The 12,500-nt window shown below is 40.8% G+C and overlaps 2 protein-coding genes across 2 annotated transcripts; both read right to left on the bottom strand.

The window, feature by feature from the left end:
* Window positions 1-9,829: 9,829 nt before the first annotated feature.
* On the bottom strand, window positions 9,830-10,465 carry LOC137988906 (uncharacterized). The gene has a single exon (XM_068834848.1). The coding sequence runs from the start codon at window positions 10,463-10,465 to the stop codon at window positions 9,830-9,832; it is 636 nt and encodes a 211-aa protein (XP_068690949.1).
* A 57-nt stretch (window positions 10,466-10,522) lies between these two features.
* LOC137988907 (uncharacterized) lies at window positions 10,523-12,154 on the bottom strand. Its single transcript, XM_068834849.1, has one exon. It carries the CDS (start codon window positions 12,152-12,154, stop codon window positions 10,523-10,525), a length of 1,632 nt encoding a protein of 543 aa, XP_068690950.1.
* Between the last annotated feature and the right edge of the window lie 346 nt (window positions 12,155-12,500).

The following is a 12,500-nucleotide window of genomic DNA, read 5'->3' on the forward strand; positions in this document are numbered from 1 at the left end:
TTGTTGACAATCGTCCATTTAGAACCAGGTAAGGCATAAATTGATTTAGTGCAGTTCTCTCGCATATGTTTGATAAAATGGGCAATAAAGATATGGGACGGTTGTCTTCAGGTTTTTCATAATCGCTATGTTTATGAATAGGGATCACTTCTGCAGTCTTCCACATAGATGGAAATACGCCACTTGTGAGTGAATTACTTACAATAGATGTGAGCGTTGGAAGAATAGCGGGAAGGCAGTCCTTAATTACACGCAGTGGGATTTTGTCGTTCCCAGGAGCTTTCCCTGTTACCATTGAACTAACAACTTGTTCAATTTCACTGCATTCCGCAGCTCTGAATGCAAACTGATGTGATAACGGGTAGCACTTTGGGACAAAAGACGATTGCGTAAGATCGTAGTTGCATTCGTTAGCCAGTGACTGGATTTTATCGATCGTATTTTGGCCAATTGAGGTAAAATATTTATTAAATTTGTTAGCAACCAATTTGTCCTCTTTGGTGTAAGACTTACGATTAACTGACTCTTTTGGAATAAATGAACGTATAGTTTTCCCTTTTGAAGTTTTTATAACCAGCCCATGCTAGCGGGTCGTTTGTTTTCCTTGCCAACTTTCTCGAATAATCTCTCGTCTTCATAATCTTCTCGTCTTTAGTGCACAGATTTCCTCTGTAACACAAGGATTTGGCCGACTCCGTATCTTTACCTCTTTGATGGGCGCATATGGATCAAGTATATCATCAAATATTAAATGGGATGCATTAAGTTTATCATCAACATCATCAAAGATGTTTATAACTGACCAGGGAGCAGTAGACATATCTCTATGGAAGGCCACTTGATCATAATTTTTGAAGCTTCTTGTTGTGACATATACAGGTGCAGGACAGTCTTTCTTTACATTAAATTCTAAGTAAACCATGTCATTATCGCTAATAGAACAAGGCAATACTTTTACATCTTTCACTAAATCTGTATTTGAAGCCAGGATGACATCAATTAACGTAGCGGAGATCTCGGTTCTTCTTGTTGGTTGTTTAACCATTTGAGTTAAATTAAATGCGGTAAAAAAATTGATCAATGTTTGAGACGCAGCATCGTTGGGATCTAAGACATTACAGTTTAAATCACCAAGTATATAAATATCCTTATTGAGTGATAAAGCTGAAATAATTGTTCCACTCAATTCTTTGTCGAAACAGTTTAGGCTTGTAGTTGGAGGTCTATAAACTGTACAAATGATAAAGGATTTACAGTTTCTTACTTGAACTTTGAGCCAAAGTATTGTCTATTGGTGACATTGCACTTAGTCATAATCAGTTCTTACGTTTCATGTTGGCAACTAAGTTGTGGGCACAGAACTTGATTATATTTTAGGTAATGTTTGATATTTCTTGCATTGACAGTGTAACTTTAAGGTCCAAAGTAGTACTGTACACTTTTTACAACCTTGTGTTCACTCGTTGCTCAAGAAATGCAAGTGTTAGGAGATAGACATCAATATGATCATCCTATTCGAAACTCTTCCCGTTAAACTAGTTTATTCGTAGCAATCACTTGTACATCACGTTGAAGAATCTCACTCGATTGAAAAACATCGAAACTCTAATCAAAAACTACTGAAAAGCCGGATGTTATTACAAAACGCACGTGATCAAACCGGTTTAAACCAAGAATCTGTACAAACAAAATGCAGTGTCCACTGTCACAGATTAACTTAGTTATTAAGAAGGGTGAACGATTTCCACACTCCCCTAGTTATTTTGTGAAAGCGAATAACTAACTTATTTACACAATGTTCAGTTCTCTTTGTAAAGTTTCTCCATTAACTGCTGCTACGCGTCTTGGCCTCGTAACCTGATTCATTGGTTGCGTTTCGTTAGTTGCTGTAGCTTCCGAATGCACCTTGACGTCAATAGGCACCAAATGCTGTACGACTCTTCTTAGATGAGACGGACGACCTGAATTGTTAGCAACTTTCACCACAGCCGCTCGGACATTACCATCCCTTCCAGGAATGAGCTCTTTGACCTTTGCTAGTTTCCAGCAAGCTCTACTTGTAGAATCGTTTTTCAACAAGACAATGTCTCCAATCGAAATACGTTGTTTGTTGCATCCTTTAGATCCGACTTGAGATCATTTCTTTCAACTCGATTAGGTATTCTCGATGCCACTGATTGGTGAGTGGTTGAAGAACATGTCTATGATGACGGGACATCTTTGTGACTGATTTGTACTAACCACTTCACAGTGAGTAGCGTTCGGAGTTGATGTAATTTGTCTTCCATAGATCAAATCAGAAGGTGTTAAAGGGAAAGATATTAGAGACCTTAAGATACCCCGAAATCGGTGTATGGGTAACGGGTAGCGCCATGTTTTTTTCATTTTGCGATGACGTCATCGACCTTACCCGGTAGACCCAGCCGCTTTCCCGGGGTAGACACCAGTTTACCCGTAGAAGAATTACGAGTAAGACAAGATGGAGAAGCGAGTAAGTTTTTATGACGTTTTAAGTGCAAATGTGAATTGTATGACTCCTTGGCAATGTTATTGCAAGTCTGTTGAAATATTTTTGCCAAATTTAAATTTTAGCTGTAAAGAAAGCGCTTCAAACTGGATTGATTTTGGATCTCAAATGAGCGGTTTGAACTCTGAAACGATATCAATTTGTGGCGGATTCGGGGGATTTCTGTGAATTGCTCCAACGTTCGAGTCTCCCAAAAGCACTAGCATTGAAAAATTTTGCATGGGAGTCACTGCTGAAGTTGAAAATCAAAAAAATTGTTTGGCGATGTGCCTCGATCAAATGGCGGGGTTGCGATAACAATTGTTGTGCCCTCGCGCTTTCGGTCGAGGGACTTCCCGCCAAGTTTCTTTAAATAGTTCCATGATATTTCAATAAGCTAGTGTATGAATGAATTACTTGTTGTAGCTTGTTGTTAAGATATAAAATGTAGAATTTGAGTGCGATTTTGTATGTATCAAGCGACATGCATGTACAAAATTACTTTAAAATTACTATAACTTGCTTAGAACTAAAATAAGATCACCTACGGTTCAAAACAATGTACCTCATTGTGAGAAGTACAAAGAAGTGTGTTCGTTTTCAGAAACCCTCCTATTCACTCTTCAGTATCTTAGAAAAAACCTCACAATGGTTGTTCATTTCTAGACTATGTTTAGATGGCACATAAACCATGACCTTGATCTTCTTAGAGAAGTGCTGGCATTAAGACCTAGTAATCCCAATGACTGGAACCTAATTGCTGACAATCTCCAAAGAGCATGGGCAAATGAAGAAATCACACTGAAAGGCCGCTCATGTAAAGAGCACTTTGATGTTCTTCTCCGCCATCACAAAGATGAAAACTCTGCAGCCTTAAAGAAGTATTTCATTAATTCCTGTTTGAGTTTTTACAACACTTTGCAGCCATTAAAATAATGAGCAAATAGCTGAGGGTCTTATTGTTAAATTGTCAGGTCAGGCACTGAGGAGCAGTATAATGAAATTCATCAACTTTTAGATGATATCAGGGCTTATGTTGATGACTTACAGCAGCAGAGCAAGAAGGGCAAGAAAAAAGATGAAGAGGATAAAAAGAAAGCAAATGAATTCAGGGATAAGGCTATGGAAACACTGAAGAGAAGTAAGTTGTTACTCACTTGTGACTTAACTTTTAAAATAGAGGAATGTTAAAAATAACCATCCCTGTTCTGTTCTTTCTCTTTTTTCAGAATCAAGTCCTTCAGGCAGTGAGAACTCAGATGATGAGGGAGCAGCTGGCCCTAGTGCCAGTAAGTATAACTGGTTGTGCATGCTACTACTTTACTTGTGAATAAAAGTGTTATCCTCAGGAAGTGTTCAGTAGATGTATATTCATTCCAGAGCCAGAACCTGGCCCATTGTCTTTTATTTTCTAAAGATTTATGAGCTAGAATGGTACTACTCATAGAATACATAGGTAAAACTGGCCAAACCAACCCCTCTCGCTCAAAAGAGTAAATATGAAAATGCATTATTGCGAACACTCAAAAATTTCTTGTTCATCAAGATTCATTTTTGGGAGTGCAGTTTCATGACCCTTTTTTTTGAAGGGGGGTTGGGGGGTAATTCTCATTTCTGATTTCTTTGTATGTCAAGTCCCTCTATATCAGGTTCACTGTGGAGTAAAATAAGTATCAAGCTGTCTGCAAAATGTCATTTTGTAGTTTGAAAATGCCGTTAGTTAAAACCTTGGTATTTCCTGTGAGAATAATAATTCACACAGATTGTGTAATTACATTTAATTAAATAATTATTATCGTACTAGGGAAGCCAAAGAAAACAAAGCAACGAGGTCGACCAGATGTGATGTCATACCTATCAGAAAAGAAGGAGCTAGAATACAAACGTGATGCACTTGAGGCTGAAACTAAACTTAGGCAAGAGCAATTAGAAGTTGACAAGAGACACATTTCCCTCCAGGAGCAACAAATGAACATGCAACTTGAATTATTAAAAGCTTTTATGACCTCCAAAAAGTAGCACTACAAAATTAATGTTACATGCTTGCATGAGACTTCTTGTTGACTTTTCATGTTGGGTTGGATATTTCATTCTTGTGGTAAGAGAAGTTAAGAAGTTTTATCTGAGTAAAGAAACTTATCAAGGTTTGATATCTGTAAAATCATGAAAAATGAAGGTAAAGTTTTGAGTTAAGGTTGTATTTGTCAGTTTAATTATCAGTTAAGGTATGTGTGTAGGTCAGGGGGAGGCAAGAAGAAGTAATCTGAAGTTACACTACCATATAGACAAGTATGGCAGTTAATCAAAAGAACACCCACAACATAGTATTTCCCAATTAGTTGCAAAAGGACTTTGAGGTTTTTCCGAAAATCGAGAAATGCAAAATATTGCACAACCTTCCCGAATGCCCATTCAACTGATTCCCCAACTTTGCTCATTCTTTTGTTGAGCAATTCTTGAGCTGGAGTTAGCATTGCTCCTCTATAAGGGGCAAGTAAATGCTGTCGGAGAGGGTAGGCCGGATCTCCATACAGGCTGAATATATGTGGAGCTCTGAACTTTCCTTCAAGCCTGGGCATTAAATTACTCTCATGAAGCATGAAGGCATCATGGTGATGTCCAGCAATTGGGCCATATAAGTTTGCTATCAAACCATTTGGACAAACAACACTCTGAAAAATAAAACGGTATTTAAGATATTTTTTAACTTGAACATTTGGAAAATGCACTTTTAAAAGCAAATGAACACAAGTTAGGTTAACATCCAATTATGAAATGGACAAAGAATAACATATTAGCACTATAATTGGCCAGATGTCCTTTCTACCTGGAATTTCAAACCATGTGTCCGCTTGTGCCCGGAAAACAAAATTCGCTGGTTTCTTATGGGTCTGCAGCATGGCCTCAGTGTGCCATCAATAAAACCCCAGCAGTTGTCTAGTGGACTTCCAGCATTGTGAATGGCTTCTGCAAATGACTGTGCATCAATCCAGTTCTGGTCCAAGTTCTCCAACTTGTGGTTCCACCTGATGTATATGTCATTCAAAACCTTTAAAAAGTAGGGGGAAAAGGTCAATAAGCAGGTGGCTTGAAAGAAGACAGTTAGGGGGGTGCTTCAAATACATGGAATACCCTTAATTAGCTTTTGATATGTTTTATAAATATTAATACCAGTTAATACCACCAGGGAATACTAGTTCTGATCTGTTTATTATGTCCCATGTGTCTGAAAAACGCACTTAATAATAAGAGTAGGCCCATTTATTTACACAAGTTAATGTTGACTCTCCCCTCCCCACCCCTTGCCAACTCAAAAGAAAATTGACTTACCTCATGGACTATCATGCTGAGTTCTGGCTCGGGTCTTCCAAACAACTGACACAAATCACACAAACGGTTTGGATATGTCAATCTTCGTAGTAGGATAAGCAGAGCTTCCAAGCCACCAGCCACAGTTCCATTTGGACACTTATACACAGCAGGTATTGAAAGAGCATCGTGCAGTACTCTAAGATCGTTTTTGCTAAACCTGTGTCGAAAAGTTGTAAGGTTTGGAGAGTTCCAATACCATACCTTTGTTATCACGACTATAATTCAAACTCGCTGTTACCTAAACAGGTCGATGGAAGTTTGCTCGTCCAGATTTTCAAGGTCAATTTTAAAACCTATGTCAACACTAGACGGAACTTTACTCAAAGCATCCACAAGAAGAATTTCGATGTCCTCATCGTCAGTGTCAAACGCATGGAGAAGAAGCATATCATTGGCGTACTTTCTAAAGACAGAACATTCGTAAAGAAGACGTTTGGATACATTTGATAGACTTTATTAAACAATTTAGACAAGTTATTTCTGAGTAAAAAGAGCAAACCTTGCCGCCGTAGCCGCCATCTTTGTAAACAATCGCTACCAATCCCCGCGCGTTAACTCTTCGGGTATCTTAATCAAATTAGCTGCGCACAAGAACGTTTTACGTGTACGGGTACACTACCCGTACCCGTACACCGATATACGAGTATCTTAAGGTCTCTATTGATTCGTTGTCATCGTACACGTACATAAGGGGTCTGGAATTGATAATGCCTTCGATCTCCACTAAAACAGTAGATAGTCCGTCAAAACTGAGAGTAGATCTCCCTAGGATCTTCTTCAAAGGTTTCTTGATGCTTCTCACAAGTCGTTCCCAGAATCCTCCCCACCACGAGGCCTTTTCGATAATAAAATTCCATGAAATTTGCTTGTTCACAAGGTATTGCCAAACTTCCTCTGCTTGGGCTACTTTTCGTATGTCTTGACATGAAGATCTGAAAGTCTTGGCGTTGTCGGAAGTTATGGTAGCCGGCAGTCCTCTTCAACTAGTGAATCTTTGGAAGGCAAGTAGGAATGATTCAACACTAAGGGCTCGTGTAAGTTCCACATGTACAGCTTGGGTGGATGCGCATGTGAAGAGGCAGACATAGACCTTCTGAATTCTTAATTTCAACATACAACGGTCCAGTAAAGTCGAGGCCAATATGTGAAAATGGCGGATCCTCGAAAACTCGGTTACTTGGCAGGTCGGGAGGATGTAAAGGGCTGTACGGCGTTCCATCGTGTTTGCGACAAATAACACAAGGGAATAACTAACTTATTTACACAATGTTCAGTTCTCTTTGTAAAGTTTCTCCATTAACTGCTGCTATGCATCTTGGCCTCGTAACCTGATTCATTGGTTGCGTTTCGTTAGTTGCTGTAGCTTCCGAATGCACCTTGACGTTGATAGGCACCAAATGCTGTACGACTCTTCTTAGATGAGATGGACGACCTGAATTGTTAGCAACTTTCACCACAGCCGCTCGGACATTACCATCCCTTCCAGGAATGAGCTCTTTGACCTTTGCTAGTTTCCAGCAAGCTCTACTTGTAGAATCGTTTTTCAACAAGACAATGTCTCCAATGGAAATACGTCGTTTGTTGCACCCTTTAGATCCGACTTGAGATCATTTCTTTCAACTCGATTAGGTATTCTTGACGCCACTGATTGGTGAGTGGTTGAAGAACATGTCTATGATGACGGGACATCTTTGTGACTGATTTGTACTAACCACTTCACAGTGAGTAGCGTTCGGAGTTGATGTAATTTGTCTTCCATAGATCAAATCAGAAGGTGTTAAAGGGAAAGATATTGATTCGTTGTCATCGTACACGTACATAAGGGGTCTGGAATTGATAATGCCTTCGATCTCCACTAAAACAGTAGATAGTTCGTCAAAACTGAGAGTAGATCTCCCTAGGATCTTCTTCAAAGGTTTCTTGATGCTTCTCACAAGTCGTTCCCAGAATCCTCCCCACCACGAGGCCTTTTCGATAATAAAATTCCATGAAATTTGCTTGTTCACAAGGTATTGCCAAACTTCCTCTGCTTGGGCTACTTTTCGTATGTCTTGACATGAAGATCTGAAAGTCTTGGTGTTGTCGGAAGTTATGGTAGCCGGCAGTCCTCTTCAACTAGTGAATCTTTGGAAGGCAAGTAGGAACGATTCAACACTAAGGGCTCGTGTAAGTTCCACATGTACAGCTTGGGTGGATGCGCATGTGAAGAGACAGACATAGACCTTCTGTGATTCCTTGATTTCGTCTTCTGAATTCTTAATTTCAACATACAACGGTTCAGTAAAGTCGAGGCCAATATGTGAAAATGGCAGATCCTCGAAAACTCGGTTACTTGGCAGGTCGGGAGGATGTAAAGGGCTGTACGCCGTTCCATCGTGTTTGCGACAAATAACACAACTTCAGATGAATTTCTTCACTGCCTCACGTCCACACAGTTTCCAATAGCGTTCTCGTAGTGTCGTTAACGTGTCTCTTATACCACTGTGTTTAACCGACTCGTGTGACTGCTTGATCAATAAACAGGTGAATTCGTGCTTCGCTGGTAGTAGAATGGGGTTCCTTGTGTTTACAGGTAACGGTGCGTTGTTCAGTCTCCCTTTACACTTGATAATGCCATCGTCTAAGAACAATCCACAATGTGTAACGTACGCTGGAGGGGCAGAGCTGTGATCCTTACTCAGAAGAAATGTGATTTCTTTGGAGAAGGCTGACTCTTGAACTGATCGGATCCACAGGTGTTTGGCTTCCTTCAAATCTGCTGCGTTTCATCTGATTCGTTCCTTCTCGGTATTCTTATGGTTAACTTGACCTTTGAAAGACTTGACAGCCTTGACAACCAGAGCAGTTACAAGAAGCAATTTCGTTAGGTCGTGAAATCGGTTGATATTGATTGTCTGGTCAATCTTCTTCTCTGACATGCTGGCTGAGGAATTCACTAGTGAGTGAACAGTAGCTGGTGGATGCTTTACAATTTTGGCGAGCGCGACTTCATCTTCGGACTGGGTCGTTCGATTCTCGGGCCATTCGGATTCGGGAAGGTACAAGAATTTTGGGCCTTTTCACCACGTTTCGCATGCTACAAGGGCTTTAGCTGTTAAACCACGTGAGGGCAAGTCAGCAGGATTTAGATGACCGGGACAGTGTCGCCATGAACCCTTGGAAGTTAAGCTGCGAATTTCCTCAACTCGGTGTTCCACGTACTGTTTCCAAACTCTTTGGTTCTTGATCCAGCATAAAGTTGTCATTGAGTCAGTCCAATCGATACCTTGAACTTGTCGAGTAGCCGTACGAGAGATAAAGCGCCTAAAAGTTCCAAACAGGGAATGGATTGCTTTGTCACGGGTGACACTTTCAATTTGGAGGCTGCTAATCTCACGTCAATACGACCATCATTGTAGCGAGAGCGCAAGAAAACAACTGCGGCGTAGGCGTGTTCGGAGGCGTCACTGAAGGCGTGCATTTGAATCTCAACAGGTCTCGCAGTGAAATTGCATCGCGGTATACGCACGGTTTCGAAACAGCTGATTTCGCCTAATAAGGAAGTCCATTTTTCAAGAAGCTTTCATAGAAGTGTTTCGTCCCAGTTGATCTTGTCAATGCAAAGTTCTTGAAACAGAATCTTCAGACCTATCGTAAACGGCATTAAGAATCCCATTGGATCAAAGATCTTCGCTGTGACCTTCAAAACGGACCTCTTGCTGAGTGGAAGTGACTTAGCATACGCGTGTAAACTGGAAAAATCGAAGAAAGGTTTGTTGCTGAGTGTTCCAATTTAGTCCTAACATCTTTACAACAAAGTCATCCTTAGTTGAAGGACTATCTAATCCAGTAGTTGTCTTATTGTAAGACTGATCATCTTCAATTGTGACATCTGACTGTGATTTGCGTTTCGTAATTGAATCTTCTTGTGGCCCTTCAGACTTTGAAATCTCAGACATCACACTGGGTGAGTTAGAGTTCCATTTTCTGAGATTGAATCCCCCGCAGCCATGATTCTCTTCGATTTGTGATAAATTTCCAAGGCCTTCTCATCGTCTCCTGCTCCAGAGAGTAAATCATCAACGTACAGTGATTTTTCGAGAAGCCTGCCATTTCCGGTTCACTTTGTTTGTACAAGCGCAAATGATGAGCTATTGTTGCTCCAAGTATAGAAGGCAATGGTTGTAATCCAAACAAAAGGGGGTTGAATCGAAATTGCACGATTTTAAGTCTGTCTCGATCTGGGTCATCAAACCAAAGGAAGCGAAGCATGTTCCGGTCTTCTTTTATGCTCACCATCAGAAAAGCCTTTTTTATGTCTGCCATGAGTCCTACTGGGTTGCTTCGAAAACTTGCCAACATGTCAAATATGTGCAGAATGTAATTATCGCCGCTCTCTAAACAATCGTTTAGTGACAGTTCATCCTTAGATGATTTCGGTGACCCAGCGTACACTCTGCGTACTTTAGTCGTTTCGCGATCTTTCTTGATAACTGCGTGGTGTGGCGAATAGTAAACTCGTCCTTTGTCAACGTTACTGTTTGATTCTTCTTCAGGAACTCTCTCAACGATTCCGGTCTGCTCTTTTTCTCGAATAAATTTTGTCATAGTCCCTCAATAAATCTGGATCCCTTTTCAACTTCAAATGCAGTGATCTCAGTCGGGTTACGCCCAATCGGTAACTATTGGTGGATGGTTGTAAATCCTCTTTCCATGGTAAGCAATCTCATAGTTGTGACCATTGAAGTGGATTTCTGGCTTTCGTCTATCTGCATATAGTGATTTATCCTCTGGAATTATTCCAACACTCTCGGACTCCCAGAAATTCTCCAAGCTCTCGACTAATTCGTCATCTTGCTCCTCCAACATCGAACTGTCTCCACCAGAAATAATCAAATTAGAGGAAACAACACTGCTGGATGATTGATCGGACATTGGTCCGGAGAACAACCACCCAAATTTGCTGTTGACTGCAGTCGGACCCTGATCGCCTTTGATGGAATCTCCAGACACAAAGTCCCAGTAATAATCGGAACCAATCAGGACATCAATTGATTCGGTGTTGTCGAAGTTGTCTGCCAATTCCAGGCCCTCTAAATGGACATAGTCAGCTACATTGACTCTGTTTGGCAAAGGCGAACAAATTACTGGAAAGTTCACTGCATACAGTTCTAATTTCTCGTTATTTCGTGTTTGTAAACACAGTTTTACGACGTTACATTTCTGTTTCCGGTAACTCGTGTCCCCGAAGATGTTGATGTGCAGATTTTCAGAATTGACAGGCTTTAAATTTAGGCATGAAGTTACACTCGATGAGACATACGATCGCTGACTTCCGTTGTCGAAAAGCACACGTACAGGAATTGAATTTGACCCGTTGACTGCCATGCAACTTTCTGTTTGCAGAAGCACAGTTCCCTTGGTAGTAGTCTTCGCAGTTGTATTCATAGTAACAGTTGCGTGTTCGTTCGGCGTTCTTTGTTGTTCCGTGAGCTTATCTATTGTTACGCAAATCGATTGGTGATGCTTTCCATCACAGTGTCGGCATCTCTTTGTTTTGAAGCAATTCTCCGCATCATGGCCAGTTTTCAGGCAAATAAAACATCCATTATTCCTCTGAAAAATGTCTCTTCGCTCTTTCGTTTGTTGAACCTTCATACAGGAGGCTGAGTAATGCTGCCCATTGCAATAAACGCATCGAATCTGGAATTCTTTGCCTTCCATCGTAAATAGTGCATTCACTGTAGGAATCGATTGTGAGGAATTCGAACCAGGGTTTGGCGGTTTTCGTAACGGGACTTCTTTTGTTTTGACAGCCTCACTGGCTTCACACGCTTCAACTTCTCCTTTGATTGTGTCCAACAACTCATCGATTTTCCATACTTCATTGGTAGATTTTCGTGCGATCTCCAGCCGTATTTCGTTGGGAAGTTTCGACATGATGATCGGAGTTAACAGACTGCCATACTTTTGGGACGACACTCCCAGAGAAGATAGTCCTCGCACATGTACGCTTAATTTATCGTAGAGGAATCGAAGAGATGATGGACGATCAGTAAGGCAGGGTTGTAATTTTAGGACTTCTTCCATATGTGCGGAGATGATCTGTTGTGTTTTGCCAAATCGTTGCTCGAGTATTTCCAGCGCGGAATCGTAGTTGTCGCTTGATAAGGCAAGCCCTTGAATGGCTTGGCTTGCGGCACCTTCCAATAGCGATCTCAAATAGTTGAATTTGTCGATTTTCGAGAGACTTACGTTGTCATGTACTGCAGACTTGTACGAGTCCCAAAATCCCATCCAGGTCGTGACATCCCCACGAAAATTAGGGAGAACAAGCTTTGGTAGTTTGCTTTGACTTGACTTGTAGGAAATGACGGGGGCAAGCCTCCTGGTAGTGCTTGAATCAATCCTGCGAGTGGATTAGTCGTTTCTTGCATATAACCAGCATTCGGTTTAGAAACATCGCTTATTTTCATCTGGCATGCGATAACCTTTTCCACATACTTCTCAGATTCTTCGATCTCCTGGGGAATTTCGTCCATGTTACATGTACACAATGATAAAACTTCTTGCTCGATGTCTGCGAAAGTCTTCAATTTTGTTTCCAGCAATCGACTTATGACCTCCAATTGTTGAACTTGTT

The sequence above is a fragment of the Montipora foliosa genome, unplaced genomic scaffold, assembly GCF_036669935.1.
Source record: "Montipora foliosa isolate CH-2021 unplaced genomic scaffold, ASM3666993v2 scaffold_434, whole genome shotgun sequence".
Lineage (NCBI taxonomy): Eukaryota > Metazoa > Cnidaria > Anthozoa > Scleractinia > Acroporidae > Montipora > Montipora foliosa.

Coding starts and splice junctions, on each gene's coding strand:
- LOC137988907 (XM_068834849.1), bottom strand. CDS start 12,154: ATGGGATTTTGGGACTCGTACAAGTCTGCAGTACATGACAACGTAAGT.
- LOC137988906 (XM_068834848.1), bottom strand. CDS start 10,465: ATGACAAAATTTATTCGAGAAAAAGAGCAGACCGGAATCGTTGAGAGA.